Raw genomic sequence first — 22,386 nt, 5'->3', positions numbered from 1 at the left:
GTGAATTTCCCTTCCAAGAGGTGGATTTCTCTCACTTCCTGTTATCTTACCCCTCGTTTGTAACTAAAAGTCATTTGTAAATCAGATGTTTGGAACTCAGGAAGTGCTACAGTATTCTTTTTTCCGAGACAGAGGCAGTATTTAATCAGTATTAAAATGAAAGGCTGTCTTCTGCAGCAATTGTATACAGAAGTTTGTTATAATTCAAGTATGTACCTTGGACAAAAAATGCCAGTAGGTAGTACACACATCTCCACCTTGACTGCAATGTAAAGATAAGAGTTATATAGCAGGAGGCAGTCTCTACTCACTTGCCTGTCAGATGCTATTTCTTGTCATTTGTGGACTAACTTTACAATATAGTAAAACTTCTAGGAATGGCTAAACCATTCTAAGTTGCCTATGATTAGATGGCACTGATGCAGAATTCCAGACCTAATGGAATTTAACCAGGAGTAATGTAGGAACACTAGGTTCAGTGTTGCACAAACCCCCAGTCATCACTAGCAGAAAATGAAGAATCTGATATTTCACATGCCCTTTATTTGTAGTATGTATGGTGAACCTCTGGTTTACAGATGAGAGGTTATCTGCAGGGATTCTACATCCTCATAATCTGCATGTTTCTTCCACAAGCCCATCTCTTCCACGCAAAAGGTCTTGGCTTAATTCTAATTGATAGCCAAAACTAGATTAAATTTCTTGAATTATGTTCTGCCTTAAATCTTGTTTATCTTGATTAGAGCAGATGCATTGAATGAGTTAGATTTTCCCATGTGTTGACTTCCCATTTAACAAATGAATCATTCTATTGTAGTTCAGAGTAACCGATAGGATTCCTATTGATGTATTGAGTTTATTACAGTGAGGATTAAGAACTATATTTCGGTTTTACTTCTTATCAGCAACTGAATGGAGATAAACACTCTATTCTGATCAACACTTGCCTATTATAGCATTTTGTTTAAGCCGTTTTGGAAACAAAATCAAATGAATGACATTTCTCTAAAAATTAGTCTAATTAAAATGATCCATAGGTAATCTAGCCCAAGCATCTCCACAAGTGTTATTCCACACAAAGAGCTGATTATGCTGTTTATTTCAAATATCTCACAGTATTATAGGCCATAGCAATGTCTTAGTCTCCGTGGTTCATGATTCCACCCTTCCCAGTTTTGCTTTGACTAGATTGCCTCTCCAAAAATAAATAAAGTTCCTGATTTGATTAAAATACATTTCAAATAACATCCTTCTTGATCTACACAAGCAAAATGTATTGATATCATTTTTTTCTTATTGTTTCTGTGAATCTAGCATTGTCAAGTAATGATGGCTTCATATTAAATGGAGACTATGTTGTCAGCATGTTTAAGAAGGAAATCAGAGTTGGAAATGCTGTGATAGAATACAGTGGCTCAGACACACCAATTGAACGAATCAATTCTACATACCGTATTGATCAAGAAATAGTTCTTCAGGTTAGACATCTTTATTCAGGGTGGCCTTTTGCATGTAAGTTGGTCTGATGTTGAGGGAGGGGTAACTGCTTGGGTGTGGGTCTCTTTTTAATTGCTGTGTTTTTATTTGTTTTGCGGTTTTAATTGGTTTAATCTTTGCAATTGTTGATTGGCTTTTATGTTACATTGTAATGAACACTTTGTTTGTAATTCTGTCTTTTTATCATTTTGCATTGTTAGTTGTCTTGATCACCTTTCTATCAAAGGTGGGACACCAATTTAAAACTCAACCTATGCCACTCTTTAAATTTTGCTTTTTTCCTGAAGCAGCCCAAGATTTCTGTCTTTTTTATACCTTTCTGTGTTTTTTCTTCTCAGGTTTTATCAGTGGGTAATTTATATAACCCTGATGTTCGATACACATTCAACATCCCAATCGAAGATAAACCTCAACAGTTTTATTGGAATATCTATGGCCCTTGGCAAGCCTGTAGTAAGCTATGCCAAGGTATGTAGTTCCAGGCCTTTTAAAAGTCATTTTCCTTCTTTATTAGTTTATCTTGGATTCCCATGGTGATGACAAATATGTTTCTCTCATCTGTGCTTGGCTTCTGTTATAATTGAAGCATTATGTTTTTCGGATATCTGTTATAGCTGAATGCTATATGTTGTCCTTTCAAAATGCCAAACCCCTTCTTAGCCTTTTGCTTCACAGAATAATAGCTGACCAAACCACTTTAAGCTGGCCCTTTTTCTTGCCCTGCTCAAGGCAAAGCACAGAAGCTGGAATCGTGGGTTACTCATGCATCATGTTCTTCTTTCACTTTATAATGTCCAGAGCCTCTCAATAGGATAACTATGACTAACTCCCAGCTCCTGCCACTCCTGCCACTTTTGAACAAAATAATTGCTGCTAACATGTTTCCACTGCTGCTGTACCCCTTGTGGGTTTCAGTGGTTCTCCCCCAAATTCCAATCTTCTATAACTGCTTCTGATAATATTGGTAAGAAGCAACTCTAGCAAGTAACATTTCTTGTCCACCTGTCCTCATGGCTCAAGGTGGGTTACAACATTGCTAAAACACATAATCAAAACACATAATCATTTAATAACACTGTATAGAGTACACATATTAAAACATATTTCCATAAAATATTGAACTCCATGGTTTCACATTGATGTGACACTGGGGATTGTGTGGTGGTGGAATGTGGAGGGATTGGTGTGTAGTTTTGTGATGTGTTCTGGGGAAAGCATTTAATTTCATTCTACAATGTACAATGACAATAAAGTTGTTCTATTCTAAAAATACATATTAAAATACACAAAACAAAAGTTAGACATGGAACGGAAGTTTAAAATTCGTCATTAAAACTGCCTGGGTATGCCTGCTGGAGGAGATAGGTCTTCACTTAAGTTTTAAATTCCGACAGCTGATGTAGCTGTTGGAGCTCCACCAGCAGGTTGTTCCACAGTCATGGGGCAGCCAATGAAAAGGGTCTCTGGGTGGTGGTTGCCAGTCAGGTTTTGGCACGCTGGAACAGATGCCCCCCAGAGGACCTCAGTTTTCGAAGCGGATTGTATGAGAGAAAGCGATCCTGTAGATAACCTGGACCCAAACCATGTAGGCCTTTAAAGGTCAATACCAGTACCTTATACTTTGCCCAGAAATAATTGGCAGCCAGTAGAGTGTTTTTAGGATAGGGTGCTCACTCCTGGGTGTTGCTGTAACAAATCTGGTTGCTGTATTTTTAACCAATTGGTATCTCCACAGATAGCACAATGTAAAGCACATTGCAGAAGTCCAACATCGAGGTTACCAGTGCATGCACTGCCATCTTAAGGTCCTCCAAATTTAGGAAGGGGCACAGCTGGTATATCAGCTAAAGCTGATTATGAGCACTCCTGACCTTTCGGATCTACCTGGTCTGAGAGACTGATCCAGAAGCACTCCCAAGCTACTAATATGGTCTTTATGGAGGAGTGTAACCATATGCAGGACTGGTGGACACACCTCCATCCCCAGATTTGGACCCTTGATGGCAAGCACCTCCGTTTTGTCTGGATTCAGTTTCAATTTATTTTTTTCTCATCCATCCTATTACCTCTACCAGGCATTCATTCAGAAGAGACATACTATCTTTAGCTGAAGCTATTTTTGAAGGCATTGAGAAATATATTTGGGTGTTATCAGCATACTGATAACACTCAGCCCCATGCCTACAGGTGCTCTCTCCCAGTGGCTTCATGTAAATATTAAAAAGCATTAAAATAAACACTAGAGCCAAAAAAAAAAAGTGTCAGGTATTCATAGCTATGTGATGAATAGAAAACACTTCAGGACCATGTAGGCAACATCCTAGCACAAACAGAAAGGTTTTTACAGTCAGCTTTCCATATTCGCTAAGGTTAAAGGCACAAGGTTGACAAGGCTGACAGGAAGCTCTGGCGTGGGCTGATCCTTGAGGTCACAAAGAGTCAGAAGTGACTGAATGAATAAACAACAACAACAAAGACACAAGAACCCTGCAAAAGTGAAAAAACTCTGGATTAAAAAAGCTGCTAAGTTTTAACCTGATGGAACATTTCTATTAGAAACTTTTGGTCATCTACAAATACCTGGAGAGGGGATTCCCTCTCACAATCTCTAGGTTCTTAGGCATGATCAACTCCCAATGGAGAAAATAGAGATTCCTAGAAAGATCATATTTATCAAATAGTGAATAACATTATCTGCAAAAGTAAAATCCACAAATGATGAGGGTGATTGCCTATAAATAGGGTTTTAGCAGACCATGAATATCCTTCAATGTCAGAAACATTTTCTGAACATGATTTCCAAAGAGAGCAACTATAAACTGAGTAAAAACATTGCAACTATAAACTGAGTAAAAACATTGCATAGCTATTGACAGGTAAGTCTTTGATATTCCAGTTTTCAGATGGGGAATTTCAGATGAAGAATACACTTGTGCAAGTCTGACAGGTTTCCTTGATAAAAGGCTAGTTCTTTGTTTATGGGACCAACCTGGCTTTTACTATGAAGCCAGGCATCCCAATTATTTAGCATAGGAGGAGAGTGAGTAAAGGATTAGAGCTACAGATGATGTAGGGATGAATATTAATACTATAAAAATACTAAGGTGCATCAGGAATGGACAGCAACCAATGTAGTCCCATTTACCTTAATAGCCTCCCCCCCCCCCCCGCCAATTGATACTATAAACCTTATTATGAAGATTGAAAAATTGTAACTAGGATACTAAGGGCCACAATGCTCAAATAACAGAACATGTTATCCTTTTCTTTCTGTACTTACAAAAGAGACAGGGGGAAATGGTGTAGGTGGTGACAACTGGATGATGAGGTTGCTGGCTCCTAATCATATATTTCTAATATTTTTCCAGAGGGATTAATGGAATCAAGACAGTATAGTGACTTTCTGGTATCATCATCCAAGACATCCCTCCCATATTGATGCTGCCTCACTCTCTTGGTGAGGCAGCATCAATATGGGATGCTGCCTCATCAAGGCCGCTCATTTTTCTGGTCTCCATCATTGGTGTCACCATGGTAGTGGACCCAAAAGATCCCTGGCTTTAACTAGAGTCACAGATGTGAATGATAGAAAAAATGTGTTTCTCTGTTTTTTTTTTTCTTTCTCTAACATGATGTATTTTCAAACATTTGATGAACCTCTTTCACAGTTTCTGGCTGTTCCTTTTTTCTTGGAATCAGAACTCTTCTCTGTTCATATCCAACAGAGTAGCAAGCAGTATGACCCTGCCTCTTGGGGCTTGGGATCAGCCAGGAGCCGGAATATTTATTTTATTTTATTTGGCCATTATCCTGGGAAGTAGGAGCTTAATTCTGATCTTACAATTCATTGAGTAGTTTAACTGAAAGGGAAACATCCGTATAGTTCAACTCAGAAAACTAAATGCCACAAATTTGCCTTGAGTCACATAAAATTGTATGTATAAAACCTGCACTGTTTTTATTCAAGCATGATCCTATTGATTCTATTGATTCCAACTGTGTCAGGCTAGTTATTTATTATGGCATTGTGTGTGAAAGAGAGATAAGGAACCCTGTCAAAATAGCATGAGATAAAAGAATTAAAACAATGTTTAGGTTTCATTCTGCATCAAGATATAGCTTTAGGAAATGTAAACAAATAAATTGGAGGGTGGGAATGTTTGTGGAGGTAAAGACTTGAAGTTTTCAGAGGTAACATAAATTCATTTCGGCTGTGTCCCATACAATTATATTTACCTTTCTTATTTAGGAGAACGAAAAAGGAAACCTATTTGCACCCGAGAATCTGACCAGCTCATGGTGTCTGACCAAAGATGTGACCGAATTCCCCAGCCTGATCCAGTGACTGAGTTGTGTAATACAAACTGTGAATTAAGGTATTCCCTGGCCATTCTAGTTTATCTCTTATATATTCAGCTAATTGTATTCTTTAATAACTGTTTTCTGACTGTTCTGAGTAGTATAATGGAAAATAAAAAGCTCTGCACTTGCTTAATGTTTCAGCTTGAAAAAGGCAACAACCATTGAACAGCTTGCAATCCACTAGAAAGTACTTACATATACTTGTACTATTGCTTTACATAACACTTATGCTGTGGTTTGCCAGGTGTCTCTTCTTTGAAGTGACAATAAATGTACCCTATTTTAGGCATTTTCTCCTCTTCTTTCTCCATCCCAAGATATCACAGTTCCAGAAAACTGTGCTCCTTCTCTCTCTAACACACACACACATACAAACCTATACACTCATGTTCATCCATCTGGCAACCAGAATTGTACTCATAATCTCCCTGTTCATAATGTATGATTCCTTTTTTTCAATCCGTTCGCCCTCAGGGAAGATTTTGGGGGTGCCTTTTCAGAATATTACTGTGAGCGCATGTGAATTAGCTCACATTTTACTCCTGCCAACCCCTCAGAACTTCATTCAGATAGTAAATGTTGCTGAATGCATTTTGAATTGCAGCCATTCTGTGACAAGTACAACCAGATCTATTGTGAGATTAAAATGCCATTAAATATTCTACATCCTGCTTCCAAAGCTAGTAGAGGTCAACCCTTTGCCTGGCAAATGAATTCCAAAATAGAAACTATTTCTTTCTGAAATATTTGCCAGAGGGTGGCTTTGGAAGTGCTGATTCCTTTGAAAGTAGAGGTGTTACAAGTATACATATGCTCATATTACATTTGTTCAAACTGAAGGATAAAGAATTGGATAGAAGTCTTGCTTCAGTCCTATATTTGCAATGTCCTATAATGCAGGGGGTGGGGGACAAAAAGATCAAAGTGAAATTCGAGCATTAGACTCCAGTAACAATTATGTATTTCTAGCATCCTAAGTGAATTCTTTTTCAAAAATGTTTTTGCAAATGACTGTGCATAGTTTTAGGTCCAACATAATCTCTTTCTCAATTTTACCTGAAGATACAAGGGCTTAAACCTGAGATTTTTCATTTGCAAAGTATGTGTTTAACCACCTTACAGTCTTGTTTCAGTTTCTGTTGTGTGGTTCAGTTTTGTAACACTGCACAACCAGTTGTTATAGTGTAAACTTGAGTTTTAACCAGCCAGCAGTGCTTTTCTTCTGATTGTTCTATTCCTTTCCACTTTTTTTCCTCTGGACCTTAAACATGCATTTTTTCTTGTTTCCCCTTGAGTTCTACTCCCTTCTAAAAAAAAGCAATGCATTTAGTGTGTATGGTATGATATTGGCTACAGCAATGTCAAAGCCACCTTGACAAATTCAAGGATGATGAGAAAATTAACAAAATGGATTTCTCTATAATGTAAGATACTACCTGTACGTAGGGAAAATGAAATGTACAAATATAGAATAGGTGACACCTGGCTTCAAAGCAGTCCATGTGAAAAGGGTGAAATAGATTACAAGTTAAACATGTGGCAACAGTGTGAAGTAGAGGTGCCCTCTCCTCCTCAATATAATTCTGGACTGCATCAACTGGAACATAGTGTGCAGATCAAGAAAAGTATTTCTGGCACTATATTTTGCTTTAGTCAGACTTCACTTGGAATACAGTGTCCTAAGTCTGGGCACAACATTCAAAAAGGGTATTAACAAGATGAAATGTGCCTAGAGAAGAGTGACCAAGATGAACAAAGGATCCGGAAGCCAAGTTTTATTTGGAATGTTTGAGGTAGCTGGTTATGTGTTGTTTGGAGAAGATGGAGAGATGACATTATAGATGTCTTTAAATATCTGAAATAATGTCATGTAGAAATGGACCAAGCACCATTTCAGCAGGCATTGAAAAGAAAGCCTTATGGAACCATGTGCTAGATCTGAAATTTTAGCTCCCGCTAAATTCCCTTGACTTAGTTGAGAGTGTCACAGGGGAGCGATGCAAGCTTCTCAATTCAGCCTAACATGCTCTTTGTCTGAGAATGGAACACTTCACTCTTGTTGAGCTGAATGGCACCCACAAAAGCCAGCATCCTCTGTTCTACTACTTTTTCCTTGACTCCCCCTAGCAGCAGAGTAAATGACAGGGGATGCTATTTGACTTCCAGTTTTCCTTACTGTCCCACTTCTCTGGAGGTTTTTAAGCAGAGGCTGGATGGCATTTATTAGCAGTACTTTGACTGTGTTTTCTTTCATGGCATGTTTTCCAGTGATCTCTTCCAGATCTATGATTCTGTGATTTCTAATAATCTGTTGTTGTTGCTATGTGATTTCAAGTTAACTCTGGCTTATAGCAATTCTGTAATAGAGATTTTTTGGGGGGGCATATTGTATTCAGAGAAGGTTTTGCTAAGGTTGAGAAACCATGGCTTTCCCAACATCATCCAGTAGGTTTCCATGACTAAGCAGCAATTTGAAACCTGGTCTCACAGATTCCTTTGACCCCATCACACGGGCTTTCTTACCCATCGTAGGACACAACACAGTTCAAGGATGGGGCTCGCCAGGTACCACCAAATGATGTACAGCTCCTCCTGGAATCATCCTACAATGGAGCAAGGAGAACACAGGAGGTTTCCTGTGTTCTCATTGCCATCAATGGGAGTAAGGCAAGCAGTGATGCTTTTCCCCATGTGATGGGGAAGACAGCGATGCTGGGCGATAGATTCCCCCGTTGCCCCACGAATTCGCAAATCCCCCCGCTGTCGCCCACGTTAGGGCACTTAATGTGATGAGATCCTTAAGCAGCCCTCTGAGCACTACACCACTCTGGCTCTTCCTTTTTCTGCATGTTCAGGCATTCCTATAGAATACGACTGAGAGCCTTACCCCGTGCTCTAATAATACTTCATTTCATGCATCAGGAAAAGGCTATGCTTTCTCTTCACTCAGCCGGTCTGAGTCCCTCTATGGAGGTAGAGAAGATCAGGATATAAAAGTTTTAAATAAATAAATTTCATAGATGACCCACAACCTTCTGCATGATGGAGAGAGCCCCTCTAGCAGTCACAATTCAGTTCAGTGTGTTCCTGTTTTGTTGGACATTCTATAGTTTGAAGGGCATCTTGCAGCAAGAAGCAGTTCCAATCTTCTCAGTGTTCTACATTTATAAATAGGCAACATGGTAATGCAAACTGGGTGAGTTGCGATTTGAACAGGAAAATCCGTAATGGTACATTGCTTTCATACCAGAATGTTCCAATAATTTGGAGGAGATGAAGTTAGGAAAGCTTTCAAACACTGTGCCTGCCACACCTTCAGGCTGCTCTTGATCTTTAGTCAATGACCTGTGTGTTGTAGCACTCCTTCATGTGTTTTGTAGCAATGACTTTCACTTTTTGGCAATCTTGTTGTTTTTGAACTTCAGCCAGTTTGGAATTCTAGGAAGTGAACTTCGAACAACTTGGAAAGCCACAATTTAAGAATAAGTTGTGAGACTAGGATATTTTCATCTGGTGCGTTCTTCCTTATGATGAACCTGAATGCAAAACTGAGTTTGTGCAAGTCAAATACAGTATTTGCCAACCCTAATATAGACGATTTAAAGTAAATTAAGCTATTCCATAGTTTGGAAACTTCAGTCATGTATCAAGTAAACTATTCTCAAGGCGCAAACCTCCCCATTTATTGTTTTCACAATCTAAGGTCTATACTAGGGATAGAATGGCATGATTAAGTGGTAAGACACAGGTTTTAGTGTGCAGGGTTTTCCAAAATCAGTTCCTAATACCTGAACTTATAGTGGTTAGATGTAGACAGTACAGAAGTCCTTTGTCTGAGAGTCTGGAAAGGTACTGCATGCTGTTGCTTGGATAGATGGACTCACCCACTGACCTACTATTAGAATACATCCAATTTTGGTAATATAGAAAAGGGACACAATCTTTTCAAATGCAACTCTAAAGCAATCTACAAGGATTTCTAAAAGAGAATACCTGCAGACAGTTTCAGAGTAATACTATAAGTTATATTTTTTTTTCTTTTATAAATGTGGATTAATAGGTGTTTTTGAAACTGAGACATTTTACAGGCATTTTGATGTAAGATATAACTGATATAACAAAATATAACTCTTTTTAATTCTTGTCATTTATATGTTGTCCCTTCTTTATTTAATTATTGTCATTTATATGTTGTCCATTTGATCTCTGATATTGCTGTTTTGAAATTGTTTTAAATGGTTTTTAAATTGTGTTCGACTTTAGCCTGTTCTTGTGAGCCGCTCTGAGCCCCAGGGGAGTGGCGGCATATAAGTTCGAATAATAAAATAAATAAATAAATAAATAAATAATTTTTTATCAGCCTCTGAAGAAGGCCACTAAGTATTATTAGGCTAAAATGCATTGGGCTAATTGGAAAAATACAATTGTCTCTTTCAGCATTCTTGAGATTGTAGGCGTATCTACACTTTAGATGTAATGCAGCTTAACACCACAGCTAATGTTGTCAGTTGCTGTGCTGGTTTAAGGCAAGTCATTTTTAACTACCATATTTGCCCAATCCTAATGCTCACCTTTTTTGACTAAATTACCTACTCAAAATTAGGGTGTGCATTAGATTTGTGTAATATGGTAAATACTTTATTTGGTTTCAAGCCTTTGAAAATTGAGGTGTGCATTAGATACAATGGCACATTAGACTCGAGTAAATATGGGTAATAGCTGCGTGTCTAAAAGAACACACAGTCCTAGCTTTTGAACACATAGTGGAGACAAATGGACACATGCAATAACAGTGTGTTTAAGATCAGGCATCACATGTTTGTTCGATTTCTGTTTGCCTTGTTCATTCCAGCTTCACCTGGAATGATCTCACCAGTTTTCTCTTACAGTGAATCACATCACTAAGACATGCTTTTGATCCTACTTAGGTGGCACGTTGTCAGAAAGAGTGAATGTACAGCGCAGTGTGGATTGGGTTACCAAACCCTGGAGATTTCCTGCACAAAATACAGCAAGTTGGATGGGAAAATTGAGAAATACGATGATCGATATTGCAGTGGCGTTCCCAAACCAAGCTCTAGGGAAAAATGTTCAACAGAATGTAGCACAGGAGGATGGCGCTATTCTGCCTGGACGGAAGTAAGCCAGTGATTTGTAGAGAAAATATAGCAGGTCCTGAAGGGTGGAAAAGGAAAATGTAATAATAATATAAATATATTTATTACCCACCTTATGACTCGAGGCAGAGCTCAACCTAGTTAAAATACCTCATAATACTAAAATACATTCCATTTAAAGCACATATTAAAACATGCATATATTAAAAGACATAGAAAAATTAAAACACAATCAACATATAATGTGATTTTAAAATTCATAGTTAAAACTGACTGGGCAGGCTTGCTGGAAGAGATAGGTCTTCAGTTGTGTATTAATTTCTGACAGCTCATTTAGCTGTCAGGTCTCTCCTGACACGTTATTCCATAGTCTTGAAACAGGTATGAAAGGGTGCCAATACCATGAGCTGTAGGCAGCAAAAAAATTGCACCAAAAAGAGTTGCAACCAGAATAATTTGTGCACATATTACATAAATTTGCTTAATGTAATCGATGCACAGTGTGCCATCGGTATCTGGTGGGGCTTGATTTCAGAATCTACTGTGGTTACAAAAATCCATGGACACTCAAATCCCATTATATACAATGGCACTGTAAAATTAGGCCCCGCATAAATCAAGGATTACTTTTGGGACATTACAGGCCATGGATGGAGAATCCATGGATATAGAGGGCCAACTGTATTGTGCAATATGCTTAATACTGAATGAATATTTTATAAGTACTTTACATGATTTCTATTTAGATTTTATTTATTTAAGAATAATATGTAATGTATGTATTCATATTTAAAAATAATAGTTATCATTGGGTTTCTGTGAGTTTTCTGGGCTGTATGGCCATGTTTCAGAAGCATTCTCTCCTGACGTTTCACCTACATCTATGGCAGGCATCCTCAGAGGTTGTCTGAGGATGCCTGCCATAGATGTGGGCAAAATGTCTGGAGAGAATGCTTCTGAAACATGGCCATACAGCCCAGAAAACTCACAGCACCCAGTGATTTCAACCATGAAAGCCTTTGACAACACAATATCATATTTTAGGAGGCATGGAGATGGGCAAGAGGCTGTAGAGAACAATGAGTTATCATTTTTTGGCTACTAGAAGTGTTGTTTGTCATCTTTCTGGTTGCATAGAGCAGTTTTTTTTAACTAGCCACAGCCATAGATAGAAATTGGTAATACTTTGGCATAGGCAATCCTGTCTTCAGTTTGATTGATAGATAGAGAGAGAGAGAGAGAGAGATATAGATAGATAGATAGATAGATAGATAGATAGATAGATAGATAGATAGATAGATGATAGATAGATAGACAGACAGATAGTGGTGTGAATTGTTCTTGTGTAATTTCAATTTGTTTCCAACAGATAACATCCCTAAGGCAATTTACACCTAAGGCAAATCTGTTATGGGGTTTTGCAGGGCTGAAAGTGTGTGCCTAACCCAAGTTCCTGATGGACTTCCATGTCTAAGTGAGAAATGGAACACTGGTCTCCAGAGCTCTAGTCCTACATTCAAACCACAACACCATGCTTGTGTAATATTATCTAATAACATTTAGTGACAACAAATTGACAGCAGTTAATCAAAGACACTTCTTAAAAGCATTTTGTATTTTAAAGATCATGTCCCCTTGGTTCTATTGATTCTATTTATGATTTTAAATAAACATTAAAAAAATCCAATAGTCTGCTTAAATGTAGCACATAGAAGGACACCAGGGTTTTTCATTTTCACTCTTGCATAGGAAGGATAAAACTTTATAGTGTCTGTAAAGAAGATATTCTTATAGTCAGGTTTTTCTTAAGAGAGAGTGCTGATTTTGCGTCTTAAGTCATCACAGACAAATCCAAGTTTGAAGACTTTGTGATCTGCTGATCGGGGTCAAGAAGGTAATAGTTGTTTATCTGCTCTGTACTGTTCTGTCACGTACTGATTCTACTTTTCTCACTGAAAGTGTTCTAAAAGCTGTGGCGGTGGCACAAGAAGACGCCGAGCTGTCTGCATGAATACCTTCAATGACGTCCTGGAAGACAGTAAGTGCAGTCAACAGGAGAAAGTGACTGCACAGCGATGCAACGAACTCTCATGCCCACAGTGGAAAACAGGCGATTGGTCAGAAGTAAGAGGCTTATTACCTTAAAGTCATAAAGCAGTAAATTTTAATACTGAAATAAATTCAATGTAGGATGTTGGAGTCTATGTGTTTGTATATTTGTTTACTAAGAGGTCAACCAATACTCAATTCCCCAGCAAGGCATGCTGAATTTCCCCCTAGCCTCCTTGGATGACTCTTCCTCAACAAAGACACAAAAATGTAGCAGCCAACCCAAAAGTACATCATCATCAGGTGGAAGCTGTTTGTGACAGTTATTCAAAGCAGTTCTTTGTTTCTAAGGACTTTGTGGCTAAAGATAAATCAAGCGTTTGGGAGTGTTGGTTTTCCTATTATTATTATTGTTGTTGTTGTTGTTGTTGTTGTTGTTATTATTATTTTACTGAAACAAAACCACAGTATGTCACAGCAAATGAGATCTATATGCTGGATTTCGTATCACAAAATCACAAGTTGAACATTTCCCAAGCATTTAAGACTGTGTGATGTATTTTCGGATGATGCGCTCAATCCAAGTAAGGTGGCCTTTTGCAGTTGACAGATCATGATTTTGTCAGTTATCATCATCATTTTATTTCTTACCCACCTCTCCTCATGACTTGAGGCAGGTTACAACATTGCTAAAACACAAAACCATCCAAAAACATTCTATAAAATACACATATTAAAACATATTTCCACAAGATACATATTAAACTACACAGAACAAAGAAATAAGAATAGACCTTTGAGTCTTGTTTGAGAGAAAAGTGGGGAATAAATCATCATCCAATTGTCTTCAGCAGGGGTTACTCATGGGTTCAATATCCATAGGAGTACAACCTAAGTTTTTCTTTAGTTGCACTAAAATAAGTGGGAATGTTCATGGTGGCAACGCTCCATTGGTCAGGCCCAACTTACCTAAGTGCTTACTTTTGCTTAGAACTAAGGTATTTGACAGCCTGAAAAATTAGTCCATTTTATGAACTTCAACAATGAATAGAAGACCTTTGATCCACTCAAACTGCTAACTCTCAGATTGTGATAGCCAAGGGGTTTCCTTATGCAAATACCTCAATAATGTCTTGAGGTTTTCTAAGGAGGCCTAGAGCATCTCATTGGCTTATTAGCATATTGGTATATTTTAAATTGCAATGAGTTTCTGGAGTCATTGCAAAAGATGGAGTGAGCTAAAACAAATTTTACAAAAGGAGTTCCCTTTTTATAAAAGCCTATCTACATAATCATTCTGAAGTTCAAGGGACAACCTGCCTGGGTCAGCTGCCCATACGGTTCTTATCTTTTGAGAATCCAGTTTTAGCTCTCAGTTGGTCATTGTAAACCAAGTGTATTTAAACCATGTTTTTTTTTTCTTTTATTTATTGTGTTACCCTGATATTTCAATATACAAAACAGACATGAGATTTGATTTTATTGTTCTTTCAGTGCTTGGTAACCTGTGGGAAAGGGCACAAGCACCGGCAGATCTGGTGTCAGTTTGGAGGAGATCGGATAAATGACAGGCTTTGCAATTCTGAGACTAAGCCAGATTCCATGCAAGCTTGCCAGCAGCAGGAATGTGCAGCATGGCAAGTGGGACCCTGGGGCCAGGTATTTGAACCCATTTATTCTTTTCCTTTAGCTGCCGCAAGCTATGTATGTATGCGTTTAAATATTTATATCCCACCTTCTCTATCTAGTATACAATACAACCAGTCTGACAGATGTATATTATGAAAATGGTAGAATGATTTTGAAAAGCTAGAAACATTTTAACCTAACCAATTAACAATTGATTAAAGCCAATTAAAATAGTTTGAAAGGATTCAAAATGATGCACACATGAAGGTTTATGTAAAATGAATTAGATACAAAAAGCTTTAGTAAGCAACCATATTTCATTTGGTGCCAGAATAAGTGATGTTGCCACCAACCAGACCTCTGGGATGGCACAGCAAAGAAGACCTTCCCCTTATTCTCCCACAGCATATTGTGTAGAGAGAGTTAATAAGCTTCCATAGCATATATTTTGGGGACCGAGTAAATCAGTGATTCCCAGGCTGTAGTCCATGGACCACCAGTGGTCTGCAAGAACTAAAATATGGTCCGCGGCCTTACCATTGAAATGAGAATGACTGGTCTCGCAAAACTTTCTTATAGTGCTGAGGCAATGGTGATTCAGGAGGGGGGAGGCTTACTACCCATGAAAGGGATGTCTTTGTTTTTAGGCCTGTTTCTGGGTATATTTGGAGTGCTGATTCAGAAAATTGTATTGGATAGACCACATAAGCTCTAGATTACGAAATATGGTTTTCTCTGGGTAAGCAGAAGGCGTCTACTGGATGTCATAAGTTCTGTATCAGAAACTAGACCTGATGTGGTCTGTTCAATTCAGTTGTCTGAATCAGCACAACAAATAACAAATCAAATCTAAAGTCGACCAACAACTGATTCATAACCTTTCTGGAACTAACGTTGGAGAGTGGTCCCTGGACAAGTGGTCCCCGGTTTTAAAAAAAAAGTTGGGTACCACTGGAGTAAATGAAGAAGATGATAAGGAACTTAAAACAAGTTACAAAAATAAAAACAAATATAGCTAAAACCATTTAAAAAGAATTAAGAATTAAGCAAAACCATCAAAAATTGTATTGGTGAAATGCACTTTATGTACAGAATAAAGAGTATGGCATGGTGCCAAAGAATAACAGGCAATTGCAGTATAGATCAAAACAGATTCCTGGGCCTTGTTATTTCAGGGTTTGGAGAAGAGCAACAATTAAATACCACATTAACTGTGTATGCACCTTCTTTAAAATTTGACATTTTACAAATGCAAATATTTAAAAAACAGTTTCATATAACTAGTCCAGAGATGGAAAAGATGAAGGATGGATCCACGCTGCCATATAATGCAGTTTGAACTGCATTATATGAACAATGCAGACCCATATAATACTATTCAATCAGCATTATATGAGTCTACACAGATCATATAATGCAGCCCAAATTGCATTTATATGACAGTGCTGGTCCAGCCTTATCCTTATTAGGAATGCTAGCCAATCAGTTCTTGTTTACTGCCTGGTTGTTTCTGATAGTTTTTTTATTGCCTCATCTTGAAGAAAAAACGTTTTACTGAATGCTTTCAAACCAGCTCTTTTATATAGGAACCTGCCTTATACTGCCCCAGACCACTGGGAAATCTCATCCAGCTTTATCAACTCTGAGCAGCAGCAATGATTCTGCAGGATTCTTTTATATCCCTGCTTAAATGTCTTGGTTAACTCCCACCCAAGTAGTAACCCTGATAAACCTTGGTTAGCTTTGGGCTAATATATGATAAATGTGTAAACCTATAGACTGTCTTTTAAAAGGTATGTAAAGTATTGCATTGGCATAGGCCGAAGCTGTAACAGTGTAACAGCAGAACTGCTATTCCACGACCTTCCTTCATTGTTTTCATTGGCATTTCTGGACAAGATCCATCTGCAAAACTTTTGTGCTTTGCAAGTGTGTGAGTCTTTTGAAGCTTCGCAAGAAGACATCTCCACATATACAGAATAGGGCTTTATCATGAATGCCTCTGAAAGGTTTCCTTCACTTTCTTTAATCTCAATTGGAGTGATCATTCTGGTCTTACAACTTATTCAAACAAGTAAATGAATAAACCTGTCGGAACCACACACATTTATCTCCACTCAGTCATGCCTTCATGTCATGATCATGTTCTGTTAAGGTTATTGCTATTGTCATTTTGGTAAAGAACTGTGTTGTTGTTGTTGTTCATTCGTTCAGTCGTCTCCGACTCTTCGTGACCTCATGGACCAGTCCACGTCAGAGCTCCCTGTCGGCCATCACCACCCCCAGCTCCTTCAAGGTCAGTCCAGTCACTTCAAGGATGCCATCCATCCATCTTGCCCTTGGTCGGCCCCTCTTCCTTTTACCTTCCACTTTCCCCAGCATAATTGTCTTCTCTAGGCTTTGCTGTCTCCTCATGATGTGGCCAAAGGAGACAGCAAAGCCTAGAGAAGACAATTATGCTGGGGAAAGTGGAAGGCAAAAGGAAGAGGGGCCGACCAAGGGCAAGATGGATGGATGGCATCCTTGAAGTGACTTGAAGAACTGTGGCAGAAATTATATGAAATTCATAAGCCACAGAATGCTAAATGATTTAAACACTTGCACATGTATATTTGAAAGGAATAAATGAAGCACACGGGATTTCAAGGGAAGCAGCCAGGTTTAGCTGTTTGACCTAATTTGAAATGGAAGTGACTGAATCAGTAGAATGAGTCCATATTTATTTTAAACTTCTTGGAGTTTTGCATAAAGCATTGTGTGCTTTGAACTGCAATTCTGTTGAAAAGCCTAGCCAAAGCTATGCTTTTCAGCATGTCATTAAATTGACACTGAAACTAGCCTTACTGTATTGATAAATATCCTGAACTTCCTTTTCTCTTTTCCTAGTGTACTGCAACGTGTGGGCAAGGCTATCAGATGAGGGCAGTGAAGTGTGTGGTTGGTGCCTATGTGTCTGTGGTAGATGACAATGAATGCAATGCTGCCACCAAACCGACAGATACGCAGGTAGGTATGTTGGTAAAGTCAAGAAACAACAATCTGTATTTTTCTTTAAAAATATTAAAGGGTGCATGAAAACCCATTAAAGAAGGATTGTGTTATATCCAGGGTCTGTAGAGATGGAGGGGCAGAGTGCTACATGTGATGCCTTTAGCTGGAGGGGGTAAACTAGCATTCTAATTTGTAGGGAATAATTCAAAAAGTAACCCCCAACTGAAAGTCTTAACTAAGGTCAAGTCTACATTTAATTAATCTGAGGCCCATTTGGAGCATTGTTCTCTAGACTGGTCCCGGATTGACCATGATGGTAGCTATACCCATAGGGCAGAATCCTGTGCAATGCTGCATCATTGTCCACACAGACCAGCCATATTGTCACTGCATTGTTTCCACTGGTTTGTCCCCTGTTCTCAATGTTGATAACTACTTGGACCATACCAGATCTGATCCAGCTGTCAACCCGGCAAAAGAACTTGAGTTAACTCTACAGAGTTTCCAGGAAACACTGGGCTTTTCCCCATCTTCCCTTAACTTTTAAGAAAGTTAGCCAAAAAAACTATGGTTCCAGCTTGGAAACAGCTATATCTCACTGGTTCTCAACCTGTGGGTCCCCAGATTTTTTGGCCTTCAATTCCCAGAAATCTGAACAGCTGGTAAACTGATTGGAATTTCTGGGAGTTGTAGGCCAAAACACCTAGGGACCCACAGGTTGAGAACCACTGCTATATATTGTCTGGATGGCATTTTTCACCAGTGTGTAGGTTGTAAACTCTCTGTAGGATTTGTATGGGGCTTATACTGTGCATTTTGGTGCTGTACACATGAGAACCATTGTGTTGCAGTGGCTTGAGTGTTGGACTGGGGCTCTGGGAGGCCAGAGATTGAATCCATGCTCAACCATGGGAACCCACTGGATAACATTCTGTCAGCTTCAAAGGAAGGCAGTGGAAAACCTCCTCTGAATAAATTTTGCCAAGAGAATCCCAAGTGTGTCCTTTAGGTTTCCATAAGTTGGGGACAACTTGAAAGCACACAGCAGCAGCAACAAAAGTCTGTGCTTTTCTGAGTGTGCATGCACAACATCTGTGAGAGCTGATATTTTGCAGTGAGATAGGAAGAGAATACAGCTGGATCAAAAGACTATGATAACTTGGACAACAATGCTTAGGTAAGTATATTCTACAGTTCGCCAGATGCACTCAGGGTGCCAACATTTAATGTGAAGTGAATCATTTGTAAAAGCATTAGCTTTTAAAAAGATGATAGAAAGATCTCTAGTATGGCCACATTTTCCCTTCTAATGCAAGGTCTGTCCAGTCCAAGTCTGATTTAAAGACAAAGAACTATAAGGAGGAAGAGTAGGGACTTTAAAGAGTTAATATCTGCACAGCTGGCACACATATCATATGGTCTCTGTCTTCCTGTGTAGTGACATGTTTTGTAGTTGTTTCAGATACACATATTTCTTGGGGCAAATCATTTTCTTTTATTCTCTGTTTAGGTGATATCTGAGTAGTCATCCTATTCTTTTCCTTCATATTTATGCAATGCAGTACTTGTGAGTTGTTGATGTTCCTTAGTAGCGTGCCTTTTTTGATCTTTCATACCAAACAGGATTGTGAGATAGCGCCGTGCCGTCTTCACCCAAGTAGCCCAGAAACAAAGCAAAGCAGCCACCGAACCCAGTGGAGATTTGGATCCTGGACTCCCGTACGTTAAACCGGTCAGCTTAGGTTACAAGGAACCATTTTGTAGTCCCCTTGATAAATACTATCTGCAGTCTTCAGACTGTGGAGTTCTTGTCAAAAGGGTCAGCTTTTCCCATTGGCATTCTTGTCGCTCTTCCCTAGTGCTCAACTACATGTGGGAAAGGCACCCGGATGAGATATGTCAGCTGTCGAGATGATCAGGGCTCTGTAGCTGATGAGGCCGCCTGCTTTCAACTTCCAAAGCCATCGGCAACAGAAGCATGCACAGTAACACCATGCGGACAGTGGAAAGCTGCAGAATGGACCTCAGTAAGCAGCTTTCTTCTTGACAGGGGTGGCATAACATAAAAACCCACCAAGATGTCTGTTGTTTATAAAGTCGCCTTTGTCAATGGTCAAGAAGAATAAAACAAAGGGTGTAATTGGGTTGAAAGGCAAGGCTTGCACTGTCTCCCAAATGCTATCAAATGAAGCAGATTCATCAGTGCATTCAATGACTCTCCATTAGCAGTGACTACAGCGTCTTCACTCTGTTCTTCCTACTGTTTTATTGTTGGTGTCACCGTAGTTGGAACCAGCAGCAAAACCAGTCAACTTTTAGCAATAAAATGGGGCTAGACACTAGTGTTTACAGGAACTAACATAGGCAAATAAAGTATACGTTCCAGTTTCAATGTCTGGAGTGTCCAGACAGAACAATCACATACTTCCCCAACATGATACTTACCAGATATGTTAGCCTGCTGCTCTTCAACTCTCGGGGATGTTGACTGGAGATTCCTGTAGAAAACATCTGGAAGGCACCATGCTGAAGAGGGGTGGGATAGCAGAATTGAGTTGGCTGAGACAGAGGTGGGTAAAATGTAGTCATACAAATCTGTTTTGGGGTTCTTGGTACTTTTGGACTGCCTTTTTGGGACCAAAAGAAAATCTGAATTGTCTCATTTGATTCCTCCTAGAGTATAAATTCATTTTTAATTAGGTTGCATACCTCCTCTGCAAATGCAGTGTTTAACAGTTTTTTTTAAACCTTCAATATTTTTTTTAAAAAAATCCTCAGTTTCAAAAATCCTTCAATTTTCAAAACTAGAAGTGGTTTGCTAGCCTTTGGGAGGGTGGTGAAGGCTATTATTGGTCATCTGTGTGACCCCTGGGAATGCAGGAAAATGGCCTCCAGATTCATTAAGATTGCCCAGCTCTTGGCTGCATAGGTATTCTCAACTGGTACAAGGCAGATTTCTGTGTTCCTCATACTGTGAAATTGCCAAATATATGGGACTTGCATCAGTAAATATGCTAATACTTAATATGCTTTTACACAAATGAGTTTCATTTAGTATTTCTCAGAGCACATTTCTTGTGAGGGTAATCATTCCAATTTTCTCCTCTATTAATGCAGTGCTCTGTGACTTGTGGGCAAGGTAAAGTGACCCGGCAAGTGGTCTGCGTAGATTACAGTGACCAGATTGTTAATAGGAGTGAATGTGATATGGAGGATATTCCAGCAACAGAGCAAGAGTGTTCTATGCCATCATGCCAACAAATCAATCCTGATTACAACAGGCCAATCCATCCCTTCCCTTACCCTGACTATCGTCAAAATAATAACCAAGGAGGAAACTTGAACCGAAACCAAGGTCGTGGACATGTACACGGAGGCAACCAGTGGAGAACTGGCCCATGGGGAGCGGTAAGTAGCTAGCAGAGATTCCATTTTGATTCCATTGAAGATTGAATGGAGCTATACTTTCTTCATTTTCTCCATTTCAAGGTTATGCCAAAAAAAATGAACTTAGAGCTCTAAGAAAGAGGTGCTTGCTGTTTCTAGCCAAAAATGAATAGTGGGGAATTACATAAAATGGAAAATATTCTCCAGTTTCCAAGGGCACAGTTGGAGCTTGGAACTTGGAGAGGGGTGCAGTTCTCCAATGTTCAAAGGAGAGCAAAATGATCTACAGACATTGTCTATCTCTGAACTAAAGTTAAATGGTAACTGGAAAGAAAAAAATGTGATAGTTTCCAGAATGCCCATGTGACTGGAGGATGCTGTAAGCTGCAGTCCCCAGCTTTTCCAACTCTGGTTACTTTAATGAAAAATAAATTCAGAACACACTGCTTGGGAAAATAATAGAAAGTGGAATTTGTAAAGTATCCTTCTTCAGGTTGGAGGGATGGAGTTTTCCCATCCTACATATGAAAAGTATTTAGTAATTATTGTCCTTTCAACCACTAGCATGTATTACACATGAATTAACACTGAAGGTAACATACAGAAGATGTAGAAGGACTTATTCGTCCCAATAGATACACAAGCCAGATATTTTGGAGACGACTGTGGCTATAAAATAGAAGCAGGAAGAAACCTTTGGTGTTCCATATAACCATCAAGCTACCCTAGAAGAAACTATCTTAGCATTTGTTAATTATCTTTTACAGTGTTCGAGTACATGTGCTGGAGGATTCCAGCGGCGGGTTGTCGTATGCCAGGATGAAAATGGATACACTGCCAGTAACTGTGATGTGAGGACAAAACCAGATGAGCAAAGATCATGTGAATCAGGACCCTGCCCTCAGTGGGCCTATGGCAGCTGGGGTGAGGTGAGTAAAGTGTTTCTTTCTATGTTTATTTAGAAACAAAGACTCCCAAGTATTTTATTTCAATAGATGAATTGTTAATTATAAAACTAATTTAACATTGACAATACCTTTTCCAAAAGGTTCTATTTTGAAAATGGCACTTGATTTTCTATCAGAAATGTGAATTGAACCATCTAGGAACGTAGAATGGTTCTTATGTGTTCCTTATGGCCAGGCACTAACATCTCTCTCTATCTAATTATAATCATAGGGAATTAATTATAATTAAAATAGCTAAACTGGAAAGTTTCAAATTAACTTTTGAGAAATTAGCCAAACAGCACCTGTACACTAAGTATCCATGGATAAATTGAGGTATCAGAGGAGATCTGCATGTGAAAATGACTGTATTTCAAAGTTTATTGACACTATCAATATTTGTATAT

General features: G+C 38.8%; 1 protein-coding gene across 7 annotated transcripts in view; it reads left to right on the top strand.

The window, feature by feature from the left end:
• Nucleotides 1-22,386, top strand: part of ADAMTS9 (ADAM metallopeptidase with thrombospondin type 1 motif 9) — a 170,831-nt gene that overhangs the window by 70,550 nt on the left and 77,895 nt on the right. For all 7 annotated transcript variants that reach the window (XR_010909137.1, XR_009630845.2, XM_067463451.1 and 4 more), the window contains 11 exons: nucleotides 1,315-1,478; nucleotides 1,836-1,965; nucleotides 5,747-5,873; nucleotides 10,788-10,998; nucleotides 12,936-13,100; nucleotides 14,520-14,684; nucleotides 17,541-17,660; nucleotides 19,269-19,364; nucleotides 19,505-19,672; nucleotides 20,763-21,053; nucleotides 21,800-21,961. Coding sequence is in view for 5 of the 7 variants with exons in the window: in XM_067463451.1 (XP_067319552.1) it covers nucleotides 1,315-1,478; nucleotides 1,836-1,965; nucleotides 5,747-5,873; nucleotides 10,788-10,998; nucleotides 12,936-13,100; nucleotides 14,520-14,684; nucleotides 17,541-17,660; nucleotides 19,269-19,364; nucleotides 19,505-19,672; nucleotides 20,763-21,053; nucleotides 21,800-21,961 (1,799 nt within the window). In the remaining 2 variants the exon portion in view is untranslated. The remainder of the gene's footprint in view (nucleotides 1-1,314; nucleotides 1,479-1,835; nucleotides 1,966-5,746; nucleotides 5,874-10,787; nucleotides 10,999-12,935; nucleotides 13,101-14,519; nucleotides 14,685-17,540; nucleotides 17,661-19,268; nucleotides 19,365-19,504; nucleotides 19,673-20,762; nucleotides 21,054-21,799; nucleotides 21,962-22,386) is intronic.

This window comes from Anolis sagrei, chromosome 2 (genome assembly GCF_037176765.1).
Source record: "Anolis sagrei isolate rAnoSag1 chromosome 2, rAnoSag1.mat, whole genome shotgun sequence".
NCBI classification, from domain to species: domain Eukaryota; kingdom Metazoa; phylum Chordata; class Lepidosauria; order Squamata; family Dactyloidae; genus Anolis; species Anolis sagrei.
This window is presented reverse-complemented; position numbering and strand designations above follow the sequence as displayed.